Genomic DNA, 23109 nt, shown 5'->3' with positions numbered 1-23109 from the left:
GGTGTGTATGTCTGTGTTTACATGTGTGTTTGTTTGTATGTATGTGTGCTTGTGTGTATGTTTGTATGTATGTGTGTTTATATGTGTTTGCATGTATGTTTGTATGTATGTGTTTATATGTGTGTGTATTTGTGTTTGTGTGTATGTGTATATTTGTATGTATGTGTGCATATATGTGTGTTTGTATGTTTATATGTGCTTATGTGTATGTTTGTATGTATGTATGTTTATATTGTGTATTTGTGTGTTTGCATGTATGTGTATCTTTGTATGTATGTGTGCTTATATTTGTGTTTGTGTGTGTATATATGTTTGTATGTTTTATATGTGTGTTTATGTGTGTATATATGTGTGTGCATGTGTATATGTGTGTATATGTGGGAGGGAGTGTGTATGTCCTCAGCATCACCCCACTTATTTTGCCCCCTACAATGCAGGGTAGTGGCATAGTTATGAGTCCTGTATCCCCTTAGGCAGGAGTAGGTGCCCTGGCTCTAGACTCAGGACATCTGCCAAACGTTTTCCACCATCTCCAACTTCTATTCCTCCCAGAACCCTTGGCACAGGCGGAAAGCAGTTAGGGAGTAGCGGAGGTGTGTGTCCAGTGGCACAACTTGGAAACAGGGCCTGGATGAGACTGAGTCAGCCCTCTGGATGGGGAAGGAGCCAGACACTGCGTGAGTCAGCAATGCTGCGGACAGAGCGTGCTGGCTGGGGCAGCAGGAAATGCCGGGCTCTGGGGCCGTTCTTGCAGCTCGGTGGCCACCTGACACACAGGCCTGAGATCATGTACGCGCTGTGCACATGTTTACATTCCTCTGAGCATAACCCGTGTCCTCTGCTCTTCCTACAAAAAGCACATGGAAACTAAAGGACAACCCTTGCCCCTTTACTTTTGTTTCGTCTTTTGAGGTGTGCTCCTGCTAAGTGGTCCTGTCTGGTCAGGAACCCACTCGGGTTGGCCTTGAACTTGAGACAATCCATTCGCCACAGCCTCTGGGATAGACCCCTGCCTCAGGATAAACAAGGCCTTTGAATGAAGGTTTTGAGTCATGGGTTTAAGGGCTCTGAGAAAGATTTTGAGCTCCATCCAATCCCTCCTAGTGCCTGACTCTTTCAGCCAGTCCAAAGAAACTAAAAATTTTAAGCCAGAACTATGCTTGCTATGCACAAACAAGTGACTCAAACTTAACTTTGAACTCGGCAGTCACTGGTAAACCCACAGTCTGAATCTACTCCATCTTCATGGTCGGTACTTTGTTAGTAACAACGACTCTCTCTCCTCAGGAGATTCCCCCTCACCCTCCAGGAATCAGAAAAAGAGATGTTGCTGCTGCTTGTTTGGTTTTGTTTTTAACATATTCCTTAAAAGAGTCGGGACTTTGCAACGTCAGTGTGTGGACAATGACTTGGAGCCGAGACTGGAGAGGCGCACTTTGGATCCCTGCCCCAGGGAGGCTGAGGCAGAAGGAGTACCAAGTCAGGCAAGGCTGGGACACATGACAACAGTGTCTTATACAAAGAGGAAGGAGAGACTTGGAAGGAAACGTGTTTAACTGAAGGGGTCTAAGCAGCACTTCTAAAGGCTCAGGAAGGTTTACAGCCGGTAATTACCCGCCTACTGGGGCGTGGCCTTTTACACTAGGTACCTGGACACGCCCCTTTTCTCCTCCCCCACCTGGTTCCCGTTTGCTCCTTCGGTTTGTTTCGGATCCCGTCTCCACCCGCCGTTCAAGCAGAGAATCCTGATTTGTTAAGTTTTCCCCCTAAATAAATATCTGTCTCTCAGTTCTGAGCTAGTGTGGGACTTCTTTTAAGCGTCCCATCTCTCCGCCATCAGCCGAGGTCTGTGGCTCTCCGGACTGGGGTTCCAGACACGCGACTCTGAGTGCATGCCGGTGAGTGAATGACTCTCATTTTTCAGATTCCCTTGGAGTGGTAGGGGTATGGGGAGTGGGGAGAGAAGTAAAATCCAACACCCCAGATACCTTAGAAAGGAAAAAAGCTTGGCTGCAAGTGTCAGCCATTTACACAAGTGTGTTAACACACCCAAAGAAAACAAAGTCACACCAGTCTCCTGCTACCCGGTTTGCTCACTTGCCTGCCAACCCAGGTCCAGTTCAGTCCTGGCAGCTCAGGTCTGACCAGAGGCCCCAAAGTCTTCTCTATTGCTGGCTGGCCCGGCTCCTCTGGATGCTCATTTAATATAAAGCTCACACTAAGAGGGTGTGATTTGTTTTAAGAAAGAGGCCGAGCAGAGCCAGGATGCATCAGAACTGGAGAAGCGGCACTTCCGTTCATCCTAACTTTCCTTGCTTGTTTTTCTACTTTTCTTCAGAGCAAGTCATTCTTAATATCTTTATTCCTTGAGTATTAGGGTAAGAAACTGAAGTTTCCCAGGGGTGTTTCAGGTTAGTTATTCTCAGGCGGTATCCTATCTTTACCTTTGGAGGACAGGGGGGCAGTTAATTTGGTTTTGGTTCCTGGTGTTACATACAATACACCTGTGTATCTGCCAGGCTACTCAAGCTTCTGCCTGGCTCCTCCACTGATTTCTTGCACCCCACAATTTTCTCACATAGCATCCTTGCTTTCTTTCTCCACCCCAACTTTCTCAATCTCATGGTGAAAAGAGATCAAAAATACCCGGGATGTCGTAGATTCAAGGAGACTTTCGAAGTGACGAAAATGCCGTGCTATGCTGTTCTAGACGGTTCCTTTATGAGAAATGACATAGTATTTGCCAGGTGCTAGGAATTGCTCAGATCACTTTGTGACTGTTAACTTACTTAGTTTTCATAGTGAACCTACAAGGTATGTAACATAGATGTTAGCATAAGCCCATTTTATAGATGAGGAAGCTGAGGCACAGAAAGGCTAACGACCTAAACTATGTAGTGAATAGTGGAGTCAGAATTCCAACCCTAAGTCATTATCTGTGTCTCCCATAAAACCCCCACATACCATGCACACGCACACACATACACACATAACAACAACAAAAAAGCCAACAAATCAAAAAACAAACAATAGCCGGCTGCTGGTGGCACACACCTTTAATCCCAGCACTCAGGAGGCAGAGGCAGGCAAATCTCTGAGTTTGAGGCCAACCTGGTCTACAGAGCTAGTTCCAGGACAGGCTCCAAAGCTACAGAGAAACCCTGTGTTGGAAAAAAAAAAAACAGTCTCCCTCCCAAACCCCAAAACAATAACAACAACAAAACAACAATATTCTTCTTAGAAGAAAGAGGAAACGGGAGGTCACATACAATTTGATTTGAGATTGTAGCCTAAATGGAGGCAGAGCTCTCTGAGTGCTCAGATCATTGACACGGGCCAAGAGTGACTTCACTTAATCCTCACGCCACTGAAGGCTGGTTTTACAGCTTCTTTGTTAAATATTTACATAGCCCAGAGCTCCATCCTTCATATGTGACTCCTCCTCAGCACGCTAGATCCAAGAAACCATATAAAGCCCTGAAGAGACAGGTCCATCCCGAGAGAGCCTTTGACGACCACATCTGGGGAGGGTTTACCTGGATAAAAACTGGCATGCAGATTCCTTCCAGAATTGACTTTGCTTCAAAACACAGACATCATCACTGTGCTCCTGAACCTGGATTTTAATTCTGCACCTTTCACTAACCAGCTATGCGATTCAGGACAGCTTGAAATCTCTTTAACTTCTTTACTGTTTTCATGACGTCTTAAGATAATTGATAGCTATAAACTGGGCACTTGGTTCACATCTGTAATCCTCCCCCCAATCACGGCCAGGGAGGCTGAGGCTGGAGGATTACAGTGAGTGCAAGGTCAGCCTGGGCTACACAATGATAACTTGTCTCAAAGACAAAAGTCACAACAGAAAACAAGGCAAAGAAAAAAAAACTCAGAATAAAATGAAAACAATCACCATATGGTCCTGGAAAAGTAAACATAGGACAGGTTGCTTTAATGGCCGTGACTACCATCATTGCTCTTATCTCAAGACGTCATAGACTTGCGGCTACTTCTCTCCTCTGCCTCCCAAGTACACTTCTTGAGGGCAGGAATCGTACCTTCCTCATCTTTGCCCTTTAAGAATTCTTCTGGCACACAGGAGACAACGCACAAACATTTCTTAACGGAATACACTTCGGTAACTTTCTAGAGTATTTTGGTGGTTCCTACGTCTGACAGACACCCTATCTTGAGCCCATGAGAAGAAAGCGTGCACCGTACCTGCCTCAACCACGTGGTCCATGGTCGGAAACCTTTTGTATACCGCTGTGCTCACCGAGCGGAAGATGAGCAGGGAGGTCAGGTTGACGTAGCGCATCAGCGTCCTTCTGAGCAGGCGCCCATGCTGGTCGCTCCCGTGGACACTGCTGGAGATGAGGAACATGAGCCTGTCCGGCCAAGGCAGATTCACAAACTGGTTCCACCATCGGTTTACTACCAGAGTCACATAGAACCCTGTGGGATAACCAGAAGCCGTCATGCACTTTCCCACAGGAGACATCTCCACGGACACACTCTCAGCAGAATTTTTAGCCTTTTTAGGGGTTCGAGATCTGGAAGGATGGTATCATCCAAACCTTACGGTCTTGCCCTCCAAGAGGGGAGGAAATGTCGTAGGTGTCTGACAAGGTCAGGGCACCCAGTAAGCGGGGATTAGAACTGTAATATTGGCTGCAAAAATGGAGGGTTAGTGAAGAGAAAGCTTTGTCCGATAGCAGATTATGACCTCAAACTGTTCGATGTTAATTTAGCAGAAGCAGCCCTGAAGGCAAACCTTAGGGACCGGCCGTGTGCCATTGCAAGCGGCGGCTCTCCCCCGCATGCCGCTCAGCCCGGAAGCACCCTCATGCAGTCCTGTGTCATCTAACGGAGACAGCTGTGTGGCTGCATTCTGCGTGGGACCTATACTTACCAAGCACAAAGGTTACTGGAATTTGTTCAGCATATCTGTCACAGTAAATTGATAATTTTTCAAAGTAACGTTTTTGGGCTCCTGTAAGTAACAATCTGGAGCAAAAATAAAACGCACAGCCCTTTACGATATGGCACGTCCGCACCTGCGCTGCAGGCGACATCAAGTGCAAACAGTTAAGCACAAATAATCTCAGGTTGGTTTGTTTTTGCTTAGAGGAACTCTATGATTTTGTTCCTTTGTCCTTAAACAGATGTGTCTCTAATGTTTTTTTAAAATTGCTTTGTGCTTCAAGTATTCAAGTTTCTAAGCACATAAATCTGTCAGCTGTTAAATAAAGAATTCATTATTTTTTGTTTTTTAAAACTTTATAATTTTGAAGTTTTATATAATTGACTCATTGGATTTTGGAGAAAGATATGTTACAAAGGAGTTTTTTGTTTTTGTTTTTGTACTGAGATTTCAAGCTAGGGCAGCACAGGTGCCAGGCAGACAATCTCACCGAATTCCAGCCCGATCTGTTCTTTTTTATTTTCGAGACAGGGTCTCACTTAAGTGGCCCAAGCTGGCTGGAGCTCACCCTGTAGACCAAGTAGGTCTTGAACGTGTAATTCTCCTGCCTCAGCCACCCAAGTAGCTGGGGTTACTGGCTAGCCCACCAGACCCGATTTCCGCTTTTCAATTATTCATCAGAATGCTTAAAAAAGAGAGAGTATTGATTTGGTGGCTCAGAGTTATTAAGTCATTATTGATTAACAGCATTAGACATCTTGATCTTAATCCAGAAGGTGTTAATTAATTAAATTAAGTAAATTAGCACATTCTGGATTGTGCAAACCCCACGTCAAGTAATATTATAATTCTTTACTTAAACACCCATAATTATTTGGAATATAAATAATGCTGATTTAATATTAAAGGTGGAAACGTGGTTACCTTTGGCCACCACTTCAGAACTTTTCTTGTAGATCTGACTTAACCTCCCCAAACTCATTTTCTGAGATTGCTAAACACACCTGCCCATAACGAGACCGTTATGTCTTAGGGAGGGAATTCAGAGCCCGAAGAAATCTCTTTAGGCAGGCTAATAATCATTACCAAAACGTGGGGAGAGAAGCCACATATGAATCTGCATCGATCAAAAGTGCAGTCATCTAAAGGATGAGGAAATCTAAGGGAAGATTCATCGGAATTAGTACTGAAACTTCCCTTGGGTATAATGTCAACAGAGAAGCAGAGGAGCCGTGTCCAGCCAAGGGGGCTGCAGGTGGAACACAGTCTGGAATCGGCACTGGTGGAGAAAGAGTTTGGGGTCCCGGGCTGTGTGGAGGTCCTGTCTCGGCTTTGGATGAGGTGATAAAGTTCGTGGAATCAGGGAAAATGCTGAGAGAGGCACCGACTGGACTCACAGGCCAGTGAGGGTCATGCTGGTGACAAGTCACAGACAAAGTGGCTTTCTGATTCCGGATTTTCTATTCTAAAACTTAGAAATGGTCAAAGAGTATTAAGAGTAGAAAGTGTAGCTCTTAGGATCAGTTAGGCCCATCCCGGGCACAGCACAGGGCTGCCGTAGATGTAGGCCGGGTGCACTGCCCAAGGCTCTAGGAGTCACAGTTTTTTCAATTTATAGTGTTGTAGAGATTTAAAAAAAAACAATTATATAAATAATTTTTAAAGCATATGTCTTCAAACACAGCACCAAAATGGGTGGTATTAATACGAATTGGCCAAAGAAATATGAATAGTAGACACAGAATTTTTCTTAGCTAGAAAAATACCACAGAGATCATTTTATCAAATTCCTCCAAACCGGAAGAGGCAGAATCAAAGTCTATCGTAGGCACAAGAACGAACTCTGCTTATGTTTCCCACAGGTCTGCTCGACTTTCTTGACTTATTAATCTAACAGTTCTTGGTAAATCCTTATGATAGAAAGGGTCTACTTGGGCTGGAGAGATGGCTCAGTAGTTAAGAACACTGGTAGCTCTTCCCGAGGGCCCGGGTTCAATTCCCAGCACCCAGATGGTGGCTCACAACTGTAACTCCAGTTCCAGCGGACCTGACACCCTCGCACAGACATACATGCAGGCAAAAACACCAATACACATGAAATAAATAAAATTTAAAAAATCTACTTTTTCAAGAATTTACAATGAGACTTTTGAAAAAGAAGGAGAAGATAAGTTAGAGTGATTGTTACAAATGTATACACTCTGATTTTTCGAAAGACAAAAATCTGTGTAGACTTTCGGGGAAGGGGTATGAGTTTAATATTGGCACAAACGTTGAGACCCCAGGGAGCATTTTTGGCAACACAGCAACTGTTCTCAGGGCTTTGTCTATTCTAAGCAGCAGTAGCAACACTCAACTCACATTAGTAAGAATAAACTAATGAGACAGCTGTCCTGGAACACTGCTTGCTAATCTGTCATAGTCTGAGGGTTTGTGTGTCACGTGACCAAACTGTTGAGATAGTAAATAAGATATCTGAAAAATATTAGAAGTCTCTAAGGACATTTGGCGAAATGTAGTCTTGTGATTTTTGCCTTGGCGTTTTTTTGTTTGTTTGTTTGTTTTGGTTATTTTGAACTGGGGGCTGAACCTAGGACCTAACACTTGTTCATCTATCATTCTATCATTGAGCTAAATCCCCAGCCCCACAAAATCCATCCTAGCAGGCACACTTGTTTGGAATAATAGTGTTTTATTTTGGGGATGGGGTCTCTTGTAACGCTAGTAGCCAAGGATTATCTTGAACTTTGGATCCTCCTGTCTCCACCTCCTCCATCCTGGGATGATTACAGGGTTGTGCCAGCATGCCTGGCTTTATGTGATGTAGAGAATGAACCCAGGACTTAGTGCAGGCTAGGCAAGCACCTGAGCTAGCTACATCCTCAGCCCTAGCATGGAGGTTTTGTCAGGTAACAAAGTAGCTGCTCACGTTTTACTTGGGCAATGCTCAGCCAGCTAAGCGAGCATCCCTTTCCTGGATAAAGTTTAGTGGCTGCAAGGAAGATGTAGGTGAGATGATGACTCAGTTTGTTCATCTGTGGTAGAAGAAAAAAAACCCATTTCTAGCTAAGGTGCAAATGCAGCCTCAAAACCTCACATTTTCCTATTGCTTCCTCTAATGATTCAAATTTAGTTTAATGATCCATAAAGCTGCTGCGTTAGCATACTGATGAAATTTTATTAAGACTGCAATTTTCAGTTGTTGAGAGGCAGATATGCTAGACCTCAAAGTGTCTCTCAACCTGACATGAACACATCTTGACATTATAAAGAACAAACACCTCCTTTTGCGACACTGACATCCTGAAATCAGAAGACATAAGAGAACAGATAATTCTTCGGGCCTTAATTCTTTTGTCGAGGCACTGGGAAGGTTTGAGGTCAGCGTCCTGGGTCAGACTAAAGGAAGGCAAGCTGCCTGGTAGATTCTATTCCCCCGGATGTTAGCTCCATATGGACCTGCAACAAGCTGTCAGGCCACAAGTCCAGACTCTGAATGACATCGCTGCACGAAAATATTTGTCTGTGGGCTTCGCTGTTAATCGTCTCACGGTGAGGGTGTAAGCATAAATCTTTCTATTTACGCCCAAAACAAAATGGCTAACACCTGATCAGGACCAGTTCCTGTGGGGCTGGAATGCGAGCCCCTTTGTCTCTGTCGGTTGCTTACTTCTAATACATGGTTAGGTGTGGATTAAAATACCGTGTCCCGAAGAGAAAATGACAGAGAAGTTCATGCAGAGGGAGAGGTTACATAATTGCGAAGGCCAGCGGCAACCAAGGGGATCCGACTTTTGAGACTATTCTTACGTAACATCTGAGGGCCGGTTAAGGAGACATGCAAAGCAAAAGTACCTGTACACCAAACTGATTGCTGTGTAAAGAAGGGCAAAAACAACAAATTCCCTGTATAGGAGCTTGTAGATGCTCCCTCTCCACTTGAGGAGCAGCCTATGAAATCCAAAAAAGGTGGCATTTGCTACTTTACTGGAGTAAGTGACAGTCATCTCGGATAGTTTTGTTCTAGAAGAACAAGAAGACAAAAACAGGGGTGAAAAATACGGTTGACGTCAGCACTGGCACGCGCGCGCGCTTTTTCTAATCAAAGGAGAAGAAAGCCGGCAACTGATTAGCCGACCCACCTCCCGGCTTTCCCCCACTCCCTTTTACATAGAACTCATAGATACCACCACCTCACCGTCTAGAACCTCAGTACTAAACCTTGAAGTGCAGAAGGGGAGGAAGGTGGTTTCCGGAAAGAGAGTTCCTAAAAGCCCCGAGATTTCTGCAATTGTTAAATCTTATTTTAGAGTCTATAGCTATCGCTCAATAAATACCGAATTAACACATGCAGTACACGAGACACATCGCAATGCTGCTTCTTAACAGTAAGAGGATTTAGGAAACTTGTTTGCACAACTAATGCTTTTTGAAGTCGGTGCCCATACTCGTTGGTCGGGGCTGTGTCCGCAAAAATCTGTAAAGAGGTATTGGGTTCATCTTTAAACTTCCTAAGAGGAAAAAGCCACGGCCCACTTCTTTGAAAGCAGGAGCTACTGTGAAGAAGAAGCCGGGCCATTGGAGCACTTTCGCTGATGGGTGACTATATAGCTAGTCTTACTGGGTGGGATGTGGCCTCTGGATGCACAGTTGGAATTCTGTCCCTTTCAAAAGGAGAACATGTGCTGAGCAACCCTGCAGTTAAAATGCAGCATTTTCCCTTCGGAAAGTCTCAGCGAGATCCTTAAAGGTGGCTGGCTTTCTGCTCAGAGCTGAACAAAATAGTCTTTTTTTTTTTTTTAGACTGTGACCTTGAATGTGGTAGTGAGCCAAGGATGACCTTGAGCTTTTCGTCCACCTTTTGAGTGAGTGCTGAAATTGTAGGACTAAGCCACTGTGCGTGGTTTCCTAGGGCCTGAGTCTTGTGGAGGAGGGAGGCAAGCACTCCACCACCTGAGCTCCATCCCCAGAGAGTCCATAATCTAGGACTCCTTGTACTGGATCTGAGCCATGAATGCAGTCAGGATGGGGATGGACCCCGAAGCCTGGTTTTCCCAGAGCTCTCTGCTTTGCCATTGCTTCTAACTGAGATGTGTTATTGAACTTTGAGCTATCTCAAAGCTGATATATATGTATATATATATATATATATGTGTGTGTGTATATATATATATGTATATATATATATATAAAATCTTGTTCAGTTACTGGCTAGCATAGGTCACATGTGGATGAAATGAGATTTCTTTAAAATAGGAACTTTTCTCCAGTGGAACTATGAGGCACTTCTCACAGAGCAACTTACACTGAGAACATGTAGTTTTTAAGTCAAATTATAAAACACACACACACACAAAACCCATAGCATATTTTCCCTATAGAGAACCTGTAGCAGACATTCTATCACAAGTAAGAAAATGTTTGGTTCAGATAGGCACACACCCAACTGTAACTTCTCTGTTTTCTCTAAGGAAATAAGAGCTGGCTGCTGTATACACAGCAGCAACCACAGCAAAATCACTAATTTAGCCTTCAACATTATTGATTTTAGTTAAAAACCAAACCAAGGCCTTTTGCCGAAGGCAGTGGCCCTACAAAAGATTGGGACGCCTGGCACAAAACACGCTTTCCTCTTCCATTGCTCCCTTGTCTCTTTGCCTGAGGAGAGCACCGATGACAGAGAGAGGGACACAGCAAACGAAACCAAATGTCATCAGCTGCTCTCCGGGCAGGCTGGGTTGAATAACAGTCTCTAGCCACCTTTCCTTTCTTCCGTTTGCTCCTCCACCCTTCTATTAGGCTCTGACAAGACCCCGAAACCCACAGAGCACCAAGGTCACCACTCAAGTGCGTAACCCGATGGCGCACTAACCTGCTTCTTCCGAGTCTCCCACGGGAAGGGAATCTTCAAATGTCAGGCTCTCCCTGAAGAGGCGCCTTCAGGTCGCTGCTCGGCTTGCACCCTTCACTCGTGGACCGGCAGGTTTCCGCCTGTCCTCTGGCTGCCGTGGGATTCCGGCGAGTAGCGAGTCCGGGGTTAAATGTTTTTCCACTTGCAGAGACCTGTTTATGCCAGTTTGCCCACTGGTGACAGTTATAGCTGGGGACAAACAGAAGTGACAGCTGCTGATGCTGCTTTTTTCTACTCTATAATTATAACTCCACCTGCCGCCCAAAGTACCCCTGTGAAGGAGACTTCGGTGGTGGCGTGAAGACGTTGGGCTGTTTAAGTCCCGTAAGATTCATTTCAGCTCTGGCTCGGGATCAAGGAAGAAAAGCCCCTTTCTACTGAAAAGCTCTGGACATAGTCCAGTCGCCAAAGAGGGAGATTAGGGCAGCCTTTTGCGCATGAAATGAAGAATAAATTCTTATGAAGCCACACTCTGGGGCAGATAGGAATGTAAACAAGAATCCTGTTTGTCTGAGAGTAATTGAGACTGTTCTCCCATTAAAAGCAACACGTGTGTGTGTGTGTGTGTGTATGTGCATGTGTACCTAGGGTGTATGCATATTTGTATGCATGTGTGTGTTATGTATGTGATATGTATGTGGTGTGCATGCAGGTGGTGTATATATGTGTAAGCACACGCACGTATGTATATTTGTGGGCGTGTGAATGGTATGTATGTGGTATGCATGTGTATCTAGGGGTGTGTGTTTGTGTGTAGTATATGTGTGTGGTGTATTGTGGGGTGAATGTTTTAGAAGTTCACAGAGAATCATGATGTGTGTGATAATGCAGTGTAGTGAAAAACCACAACGCGTGGGTTTACCATGTTTTCGCCATGGTTAACAAGGAAAACTTTGAATTATTTGAGTGGTTACTTTCGGATTGAGAACAATGCATGTTTTCTTCCTTAAAAGGGAATGTTCACCCGAGTTCCTTGGGTGGTAGAATAATTAATCTAAGGGCCGTTTCCTGGAACCCTTTCAGCTTTCGGAAGTAACTCGTGTGCCTGTCATTGCGCTGTGAGCTTAAAGAGAATAATAGGAAAAAGTGTTTTTGTAGAGAAACATGGAAAATAAAATATCTGAACCATCAAGACTAGGCTACGCCTGGTGGGTCATGCCCGTAATTCTATCATTTGGGAAGCTGAAAGGAGACTTGCCATGAGTTCAAGCCTAGCCTGGGCAATTCTGTAAGTTCCAGGACAACCTTGGCTAATAAATTAGACTCTGTCTCAAAAAACCAAACAAACAAACAAGCAAAAAACAAACAAATGGACAAATCCCTCTCCCTAAAACCCTTAAGAATATATAAAATGGAAGAAATCCATATAACTAAAAAATTAAAGAATTATTAAATTGCATGTGCATTTGACCAATGTTGTCAAACTGAAAGTGCTTTACAGTCCTAACAGTTGTAGGTGTTTTTTACTTTTCTGCCCTTATTCCTTTGTTCCTAACCTCATTTCTGTAAGTAATGAATATTCATTTAATAATTGTGAATAACTGATCGTAACACTGGGGCTCCAACTGCTGATATTGGATATTATTATTGTTTGGTTATCACTTTTCCTCACTATTTCCCAGCTGTGAGTATCTTGGGGAATTTGTGAATATGCAGAAAGCATAGACACAGTATTTTGTATCTTATATTTGAGCTGTCATGAAAAGGATAGACCTGCAATCGCACTTGCAAAGGCTTTCAGGACTGGGGAGCCCCAGGGAGTATAAGTTTATTTAAACCCTCATGTGTACAAAAGAGACACAGTGCAGGCTCTCTACCTCCCTGCTGCACCTCCTAATAGGTGTATGGTGGTCCCCTAAACTCAGCATATTTTACAGCAGTCGTAACTGAGAACCAGGGGCTAGCGTGCTTTGCCGGGCAGCGTACGCGTTGTTACTGGGTGCTCGGTAAACACCATCACGGCTCCCATCAGGCTGTGGTTTTTCTGTTACAGAACATCAAGAACAGATGCGGTAGGACATCCATCCCTACGTAAACAAGTCATGAGACACAGACAGATAGACACGACTAAAGTCAAAACTTAAATAATACAAAACGCCATAAAAGAAAAAAGCTTTAAAGCTTAAAAACTCATATGGAAGCTGGTCGGTGGCGGTACACACCTTTAATCTCAGCTCTCGGGAGACAAAGGCAGGTGGATCTCTGTGAGTTAGAGGCCAGCCTGGTCTACAGAGAGAGTTCCAGGACAGCCAGGGCTACACAAAGAAACCCTGTTTCGGAAAAAAATAAATAAATAAAATAAAGAAAGGAAGAAAGAAAGAAGAAGAAAAGGAAAGGAAAAGAAAACCCTCATATGATTATTTTGTACTATCCATCTGTTTTGCTTTGAGACCGAGCCTCTCAGTGGTCTAGAACTTTCCCAGTAGACCAGGCTGACTAGCCCCAGGGAGCCACATGTCTCCACCTCTCTAGCCCTGGGATTAGGAACATGAGACATCATATCCAGCATATTTTCATGTGGACGCTTGCGACCGAACTCCGCGCTTCCAAGGCAAGCACCGAGTCATCTCCCCACCTGGGGTTAAATCATCATTTTCTCAACAATGTTTCAGTTCAGTTGAGTTATGACTGTATACAGCGATTCTTATTCCTATAGGTAAAGTTTTCCTGAGCCCCTTAGGTGGTAAGATTCCCGAGAACTCACGTCCTCTTCCCTCTCGGGTTTTCCTAGTTTGGGGCTTCTTTACTGGCTTTTCCATGGCTCTAAACCAGGCTCGGGAAGTCACGTGACACTGCCCTTGTGGTGTGCCACGTTTCTGATACACACACGCCCTTAGCTGGGGGAACTCTGCCCCATCCCCAGCCAAAGGCGATGGAAAACCTCCTCAAGCAGGCTGTCTCTTGGATCTCAGGGAGCAAAAGTGAGCCCCCAGAACTGGCAATACTGCTGCATGTTACAAATTTTCAGCTTTAAACCCAGAGGAGACTGGATATTTGAGGAGTCATCAGACTAAATGCCAACTCAACAAAACAGGAACGCATTAGTTCGAGCTCTGAAGGTGATCTCTGTGGAAATGGACAGGATGGAAACCTGGTTCTATTTTAGAAACGAAAGCTCTGAGTCTAGAGAATTATGACTTACAGGGCTGAAAACAGATTCTGTGCTCAATAATCGATGCCATTTCTTCAGTGGGTGGTAGGCTCTGCTCAAACACACTCTGGAGTGCGAGAGGGAAAAGAATTACAGCATAGAATCAATTATAAATCAGTTCAATTTCACACGTGCACACACACACACACAACACCCAACAACAACCCCAAACTCAGTAAACCCAAGTATATTGTTTATTCTGAACAGCTATGAGATTCTGTTACTTCACGACCAGTGTTTGGAAATCATATTATTGTATAGATCAAGGAAAGGTAGGGGAACTATCCCCCTGAAATAAGAGGATAAGCCAGGTGTGCCGACACAGACACAGCAATTGTTTCAGCAATTGGGAGGTGGAACCCTGAAGGTCAAGGGCACAAGGCCAGTTGTCTCAAGCAGGTCGCCAGTTCAAGGCTGGTCTGGACTATGTGTGACCCTGGTTCAAAAAACAAGTATGGCGGTGGGATACCGGTGGAAATGAAACGCTTTCGTTGCTTTTGGTTTCCTAATTTGGTTGATGGAACACTTTTCAGACATCCTTTTAGGTTTGGTACCTCGTCCTAGCTCCTGAGTGGTAACCTGCTGGGGAGGCTCCTGGATTTGGACTAAAGGAGTCAAAGAGAAAGTTTAGATTTTACCTCATATAAACTGTATTTTAAAGGTAACATCCATATTTTAATATTTTATTGACTTTTTATATACTAGATTCTGATTAGATTCTTTTCTCTCCCCATCAACTTCTCCTAGATGCTCCCCGCATCCACTCCGTGTTCTTTATCTCTCTCAGAAAAAAAAGAAGCAAAAAACCCTTAAAATCAAACCGGTAAAACAAAACAGAAGCACACACAAACATATGGAGTCCGTTGTGTTAGCCAGCTACTCCTGGGCGTGGGGTCTATCTCTGCATGTGGTTGACGTCCCCAGGGAACTCTGTTGCAAATAGCTTCTTGGCTAGGGGTGACTTTTGGCAACTTTCCCTTCTCGGTGCTGCCATTTTATTTTGTTGCTATGACACAATACTTGACCAAAGACAAAGACAGAAGGAAGTGTTTGTTGTGGCTCTCAGTTCCACAGGAGACAGTTCATCACCACAGGGCAGCTGCCGCAGGGGGAGCAGGAAGCAACTGGTTGGCTTCACCCCCAGGCAGGGAGTAGAGAATGGGGAATGCCTGCACCCAGTTAACCGGGCTCCATTTATGCAGTCTAGGACCCCAGCCTGCGGAACAGTACGTACGTCTCCTCACCTCAGTTAACCTGATCTAGAAACCGCCTCACAGAAATGGCCAGAGATTTGTTCTTGTGGTGATTCTAAATTCCGCGAAGTGGAAACAGTTACCCCATCGCATTTTCCAGGTTGATACCTTCAGCTCAACTCAACCTTCTCTCAACTCTGTGGTGGTCAAAATGAGAATAGCCCCCCCACCCCCACCCCCAAGGCTCATGTATTTGAATACTCGGTCCTCAGGTGGAACTGTTTGGGAAGGTTTAGTGTGGCCTTGTTGGAGGAAGTATATCACTAAGGGCAGGCATTGAGGTTTCAAAAACTCTTGACATTACCAGTCTCTCCCTCTCTCTCTGTACGTGTGTCTGTCTGTCTATGGATTGAGATGTAGGCTCTTAGCTCCTGTCCCAGGGCCAGGCCTGCCTGCCACCATGCTCCCCACCATGCTAGTCATAGACTCTAACCCTTAGAAGCTATAAGCTCCAATACATGCTTTCCTTTCCCGGTTGCCGTGGTCGTGGTGTCTTGCACAGCAATAGAAAGTAAGACAAATTCAACTTGGGTTTGATGCTCCTGTGCCCTCCCTCTGCTTCCTGCTTCCACTACTAACTTCATTAATATAAAACAAAATTGCAGGTAAATTTACATTTTGCCCTTGGCAATTTCATTTCCAGGGACCCTAAGTTTCCAGGGACAAACAGCAGGGGTAGAGACCCTCCCCCCAGGGAGCCAGAAGTCAAATTGACTTTGGGTCTTTAACCTGTTACTAGTTAGATGTGTGGTCTCAAGAGCTCTTCACAAAACACCAGATCAGTCCACAAAGACGGAATGTTTACAGATTAAGAACCTGTTAGATTGGATCAAACTAGACCTGATGGGATATGAGGTGGCCACAGAGATGACAAGCAGGCCAAGGGATTGTTGCTAAGGAAAAGACTCATCTTGGAAAATGACCCGGGAAAGCCCCCAGAATCAGCTCAGATGTTAGCCTGCCTTGGGAAAATCTAGACTGTTGCTCTCAGACAAAATCACCGGTTTTGGAGGTCACACAGTTGCACCTAACATTGCTTGCTCTTGGCCGGTGCTGCTGCAGACAATGTCTTGGGTAGGTGAATTCTGCAACAGGGTATTTTCTTTGTAGAGACCTGACAGCTGTTTTGGTTTTGGCTTTTGAGCCCAGCCTTCAATGGGCTGAGCCATATTTCCAACCCCAAAGTTATTTTTGCGAAAAAACAAAAACAAAACAAACCACCACCAACAACAACAAAATCCCCACTTACTTTGGGGCTTAGAGAGAGAGGGCTTAGTAGTTAACAGCAGAGGATCTGAGCTTGGTTCCCAGCACTCACAAGGCAGATTACAACCATTCCATGAGATCTGATGCCCTCTTCTGGCCTCTGTGGGCACTGCATGCACATATAGGCAAAATACTCATACACACAAAGCAAAAGTAAATGAATCTTATACACACTCACACGCAGTCGCACAATGCACAGACATTCGTGCACACATAGACAAACACACTCTGTCTTACACACACACACACACACATACACACACACACACATACACACACACACAAAACAAAATCAAAGAAACAGGAGACTCAGGAAACAAGCATCAGTGAGGACAGGGAGAAATTTAAACCCTTGCACCTTGCTAGTAAAAATTAGAAACGTTGGTCCAATCAAAAGTAGAAAGTAAATTGATGGTTCTTCAGGTTCTTCAGAAAGTTAAAGATTATCGTCCTATGGTCTATTGACTAGTGAGGTTCCATAGGCCCCAAAACATTATAGGCTACTGATACTGCTTTTGGTTTCCGTCAAGTTCTAGAGTGCCCAGTGCACAAAATTGGAGCTCACCTGGAAGCGTCGTCCCTATTGGCTAGCTTTCACAGTGCCAGAAGTTATGATGTATACTACCAGGCAAGAAAAGTAACTGCCAGCCATATCTGCTGTGACCACTGCGACCTACAAAAGTCACTGGGCTGACAAGACACGGCCTCGGCAGCAACAGTGGCATGAGCATCACCAGAGGAACGTAACCAAACACTTTTTCGGTGGATTTGTCTCACTTCACAAAATCAAACTCAAACCCATTATAAGGCCAAGGACCTATGATGAGACAGTTCTTAGGCCCTAGGCAAGAACCTATTACTGTAATTCTGCTGAATAGACAGAATATTAAACTGCGTAATAATGACTTACTATTAAATATATAGATAGATGTTCTCTCCACCCACTTTTTATTTATTTTTAATTAAAAATTTCCACCTCCTCCCATTTCCCTTCCCCTCCCTCTCCCTCTCCAGTCCAAAGATCAGTCAGGGTTCCCTGCTCTGTGGAAAGTCCAAGGTCCTCCCCCCTCCATCCAGGTCTAGGAAGGTGAGCATCCAAACAGACTAGGCTCCCACAAAGCCAGTACATGGAGTAGAATCAAAACCCAGTGCCATTGTCCTTGGCTTCTCAGTCAGCCTTCCCTGTCCTCCACGTTCAGAGAGTCTGGTTTGATCACATGCTCCATCAGTCCTGGTCCAGCTGGCCTTGGTGAGCTCCCATTAGATCAGCCCCGTCGTCTCAGTGGGTGGGTGCACCCCTCACGGTCCTGACTTCCTTGCTCATGTGCTCCCTCCTTCTGCTCCTCATTTGGACCTTGGGAGCTCAGTCCAGTGCTCCAATGTGGGTCTCTATCTCTAGCTTCATCCATCGCCAGAATAAGGTTCTATGGTGATATGCAAGATATTCTCCATCCTCTTTTTCACTGTATGGTTTGTTGTGTCTCCTAACAGCACAAGCTGCCAGCTTATCCTCACTGTCAGAGTGCTGGGTGGCAGAGCTCTTCTGAGTGGATTAGTGTCTTTCCGAAAGAGTCATGAGAGAAGCAATTCTGCCTCCTAATGCTCTCTCCCTCGTATGAGCTGGCTTGTCTTTCCGTCACACAGCACTGTGGCACTAAGGCCCTTGACAGGCTCCCGCATCATACTCTCGAGCTTCCCACTCACCAGATAGATCTCTTTTCTTATAAAGTACCCAGCTTGACCTTCTCCTATGGTGACAGCCTCTTAGACAAGTCTTATCTTAAGACAGACTATTTCTGGCACACACACACACACACACACGTGTAGGTACAGTTTCTATTTTCCCTGGAATCACCAGTTCTTCAAAGGACCCTGCACTTACTCACTCAGTCCTGTGACAAGCATAAAGTAGTTACAGAATAACCTCTGGGGAGAACTAGCTAGCTGGAGTGTAATATTTGTGTGCAGGGTTTTATGCCCCGAGCATTGGCTTCTATCATGAGAACACCACATTCCAGAGCAGACAGGATGTCGGACAGGTGCCTTTCAAGAGTCAAGGAGAGAAAGGCTATGGGATGTTGCAGGTAGGAAGAGAGAGCAAAGAAATGGCTGCTGGATCTCGGTCTAGCTAGGATATTTATGAGATAAACACTAAGAGTTAGATAAAGTTGCCAGGTTAATAACAGGGTTGGGGTGCAGCTTACTGGAAGAGTGTGTGCCTAGCATGTGCGAGATCCTGGGTTCCACGCTAGGAACAGACAAACAGCATACAGTCAAAGCAAGCCTCCTGCTCTGCTCAGTCAGTGTACCTGTTCGTAAGGTAGTAACATTATGTGAAATCAGGCAAATCTTTGGGAACTACTCGCTATGTTTTCCAACTGTTCTACCTAAGAAAGTCACAATACAAAGCTCAAAACATACAAAGTTTTTTCTAATAATGCCTAAATCTCTCTCTCTCTCTTTCTTTTTTACAATATATGACCCCCTCCTCACACCCTAGTTTGACTCTTCTTGACTTAGTCATGACCAAAAAGCAACTTGAGGAGGAGAGGATTTTATTTCTGCTTGTGGTTGTGGTCTATCATAAATTGGGTGGGATCTTCTGGAAAAACATCATCACCCTTACAGCTGAAGGGGAAGGGGGAAAATGCTAGAATTTGGAGAAGGCAACTGAACGTTAAGGCCAGGGCTGACAGGGTTCATTTACCCACAGCAGCCAGACAGGGCTTGACAGGTACACCAGTTTTACTCAGTTTACCGGGGTGCTCGACTTCCTAACTCTGAAAACCTTTAATACAGTTCCTCAGCTGGGTGGTGGTGGCACATGCCTTTAATCCCAGCACTGGGGTGGCAGAGGCAGGCGGATCTCTGTGAGTTTGAGGCCAGCCTGGTCTACAAGAACTAGTTCCAGAACAGGCTCCAAACCTACAAAGAAATCCTGTCTTGAAAAACCACACACACACACACACAAACCAGTTCCTCATATTGTGGTGACCCCCCCAAAACAATAAAATTATTTTTGTTGCTACTTCATAACCATTATTTTGCTACTGTTGTGAAGGGTAATGCAAATATCTGTGTTTTCTGATGGTCTTAGGTGACCCCTGTGGAAGGGTTGCGACTCCTATGTTGCTAGGGCCTTCCATTTGACACACCCAGTCAGAAGTGAGAGGTCAGTGCAAACATGTCTACCTCAGGGCCCTGGCACACAGAGCTTATAGGAGAGTGTTGTGGAGGAACAGAGGAAGGGCGAACAACAGAAATTACCCTTGAAGAAGTGAAATTCATCCAAGATCACAGCAAAAACGGAGCTTGGGAGAATTGAAAACTCACCAGTCTACTCATGGGAAGACCTAGGTCCTTGGCCAGGCCACCAGCTAGGTAGGCCTCAGACTCCATACTATGAGTTAATGGGGGTAGGCAAAAGCAGTGCTTTATGCTTACTTCTGGGTAGACATGAGTTTCTAAACCAAGGTTTTGCTAAGTGTATGGTAGAAAGCAAAGAGTTTGATAGTATTTTCGTGCAAACATGCAACGCACTTTGACCATATGCACTCCGCATTATCCTCTCTTGTTTCCCTACCTCTCAAATAGTTCTCCTTTTATTTTTATGCCATGTACAGTGCATACATGTGTGGCATATGCACACACGCACACACACACATGCACGCACATGCACACAGTGCTTGGGTTCCGCATACGGGAGGAAAGATGTAACCCTTGCCTCTCTGGGTCTGGATCATTCCACTTAACATGCCAGTCTCCAGTTCTATTTGTTGTTCTGGAAATGGCATCATGTCATTCCTCCCCATGCCTGGATTAAATGCACACTTTATCCATTCGTCTGCTGCATTTGGATTGATTCTATGACTTGCCGTGCAGGTGTATTGATGTATTTCTAAGTGAATATGAGTATGGGTTATTTTAATGAATTTTGAAACACAGTTTCTTTATATATGTTCTCTCCTGTGCTTTTCATAATTGCCCTTCTCCCACTTGGCAAAAGAAGAAACTTGCCTCTCATCCATCTTATATAATGGGTGATATGAAACTTTGGGGGACCCACACAAACCTGGAAAAGCACACAGTCCTTTGGATTCCTGGGGCAGCACGCTGGGGGTGTGGGGGGGAGGGGCTGCCTCTGGGAATTCCTGAGAAGAGCCCAGAGCACTCACAGCGGACGCCACCACTGTACACAGACTTTCTGAGGCGGGGGTCAGTCTCCTGGTGGAGCAGTTCACCTTGAAGTTGGGAGTGGGTCTTGGTCCACTTAGGACAATCCTAGGCTGCTTCAGACACTGAGCTCTGGATCTCTTCCTGGAATATCGCGTGCCCGACGTGCCGAGTCGACTGGCACAAGCACTGGCGATAACAGGCAGTCACCTCAACCTCTTCTGCTGGGTTTTCATTCTTTTTGTTTGTTTGTTCAAGATGGGGTTTCTCTGTAGCTTTGGAGCCTGTCCTGGAACTCGCTCTTGTAGACCAAACTGGCCTCAAACTCAACAGAGATCTGCCTGCCTCTGCCTCCCAAGTGCTGGGATTAAAGGCGTGCACCGCCACCACCGCCCTGCCTGTGTTTTCATTCTTGTATACAACCTGTGTCTTCACAGAACTACTTCTCAAGAGCTAGACGGAGTCAGGAGCATCCAAGACCGGCTGCCGCTTCCCTTTGAATATGTTTAAACTACCACACAGAGAGTTTGCTGGGAGTCTTAGGATTCCGTGCACCTGGAGAGCTGAGAACCCTCCACGACGCTGATGCTGAGGTTCTTGCTTTCGAATTATGTTCGACTCCCGGTGTTAGCTTTGTCTTCATGTTTCTCCAAATAGTCTCTCCAATTCTTGAAAAATACTGCTATTGTTCTAATAAAATGACATATTGTGAAAGTTCACACAGTATAAAAAAGAAGGGTGAGAAACCCCAAATTCTAACACTCGATGATAATTATTGACTGTGTGTGTGTGTGTGTGTGTGTGTGTGTGTGGTGTGACTGGACACATTCCATGCCCAGGTATGTATGTATGCATGCAATTTCCACAAATGAGATCTCATTACACATTGTGGTAACTCAATCTTTTTTTCTTTCTTTCATTAAAGCACAGATACTTACTTTTGTTTCCCAGTTTTTGAAAGGCAACAAATAACAGAAAACCATATATCTTATCACCATTACCTCTCACGAATTCTATATTTATGGATGTTTTTATTTAGTCTAGACAGGGAGATTAGATCTGGCTGCCCAGCAGTCTAAAGGGTTTCTTGGTTGCTTCTCAAAGACGATATCTGAACGGAGCGTGTGGATTCAGTCGCAATTATCCTCTTGCTTTTGCTGTCAGTAGCCTTGTAGCAGTAAGAGATGGCAAGAAAACACATTTCCGAATTCCGAACCTAAACGTTAAATCAACCAGGTCATTAGACTTTAATTACAAAGTGTCATTTTGTTAAAGCTCCTTCCTTTCTCTGCGCTGGCTAAAAAAATGCAAAGTAACAGTTGTTCAGGTGAGGTGATACGTGTTGTCATTGTGCAGGACTTATTTGTAGATACGGGACCTCACGTCTACAAGGGGGGATGCCATCCATGATCCATCAGGTTTTTCTCTGAAGATGACCAAGAATGCAGGTACCAATGGGGAAAAAGAAACAGGCCCCTTTTAGGATTTTAGAAGCAATTTTGACACATTGTCTGGTAGAGGAAAAAGCTCTTTTCATGTAGAAAAAAAAATCGTGAGGTGGCAGCAAGCTGTTGTGCCATTAAACAGCACATGGTGACCTTTGTGCTGTACGTCCTTCGCGTCCTACAGACCCCGAAGGTCCTCCATTAGCGTCCACTCGGGTCGTCACCCCCCCCCCCAGAGCAATGGTTTGATCAGCATCGTGTGCATATTTCTTTTGTGGTTCCTTTAAGGTTTGACGTCATGTATTTCGTTATTTTGGGGGCCATCCTGGTTCTCCTCCAGGAGCTAATAAGAGCTATGAGCGCCTCTCTTTCAGAATGTACACATTCGTAAGCTTCATCGTTTTGTGATTCATTGAGTGTCCCACCCCACCCTCAGAGTTCATCTTGGACCTGCTAAGGATCTGTGAGCCCTAAATTAACAGCCTCTACTTAGTGTTAATTCCAAGACTTGTAAATTATTAATAACCGTTAAGCTAAGTAGTATTAATTACCCATGTGTGAAGCACCTATATGCCCTTCTGGTCTTCCAATTAGTGTGTCATCCTGCAGTTTAGAGACAGTTCTCAAGGTTTAGTGATAAATATTAACAATCAGATCACATAAACTTTAATTGACTATCCAGAGGCTAAGATGATCTGGGGGCACAAAACAATGTATTTTCTGTTGCTTTATAGTCTTTCAGGAAGTTTTATAAGTCAATATGTCTCATTAGGTCAGACATTTCATAAGGCAGAAGGGATGGGGGAGGGGGCATGTGTATGGCTCCAATCATTCTACAAAAAGATTCTGAGTAACAGTTGTGTGCCAGGCCTGGCCTGGCCTTAGGAGCTTGGAATAGGGGCTGGAGAGATGGCTCAGAGTTTAAAAGCACTGGCTGCTCTTCCAGGGGTCCTGAGTTCAATTCCCAGTAACCACATAATGTCTTA

At 44.7% G+C, this 23109-nt stretch overlaps 1 protein-coding gene and 1 long non-coding RNA gene across 4 annotated transcripts in view; one reads left to right on the top strand and one right to left on the bottom strand.

Moving 5' to 3' along the window:
- Best3 (bestrophin 3) overlaps positions 1 to 11337 on the bottom strand; it is a 39472-nt gene extending 28135 nt beyond the window's left edge. The window contains exons 1-3 of one of the 3 annotated variants that reach the window (XM_050135610.1): positions 8780 to 9759; positions 4913 to 5007; positions 4222 to 4455 (exon numbers count right to left, since the gene is read on the bottom strand). In XM_050135610.1, coding sequence (XP_049991567.1) covers positions 4222 to 4455; positions 4913 to 5007; positions 8780 to 8931 — 481 coding nt within the window. In that variant the 5' untranslated portion in view covers positions 8932 to 9759. Of the gene's footprint in view, positions 1 to 4221; positions 4456 to 4912; positions 9760 to 10796 lie in introns of those variants that run through there. The other 2 variants (XM_050135609.1, XM_050135607.1) reach the window with 2 other exon arrangements.
- On the top strand, positions 1694 to 21397 carry LOC126497537 (uncharacterized). Its single transcript, XR_007590639.1, has 2 exons — positions 1694 to 1898; positions 21116 to 21397. It is a non-coding gene; the product is annotated as an uncharacterized lncRNA (long non-coding RNA).
- The last annotated feature ends 1712 nt before the right edge of the window (positions 21398 to 23109 follow it).

This window comes from Alexandromys fortis, unplaced genomic scaffold, assembly GCF_014885135.2.
Source record: "Alexandromys fortis isolate MF-2015 unplaced genomic scaffold, M_Fortis_MF-2015_v1.1 scaffold_24, whole genome shotgun sequence".
Classification (NCBI taxonomy): domain Eukaryota; kingdom Metazoa; phylum Chordata; class Mammalia; order Rodentia; family Cricetidae; genus Alexandromys; species Alexandromys fortis.
This window is presented reverse-complemented; position numbering and strand designations above follow the sequence as displayed.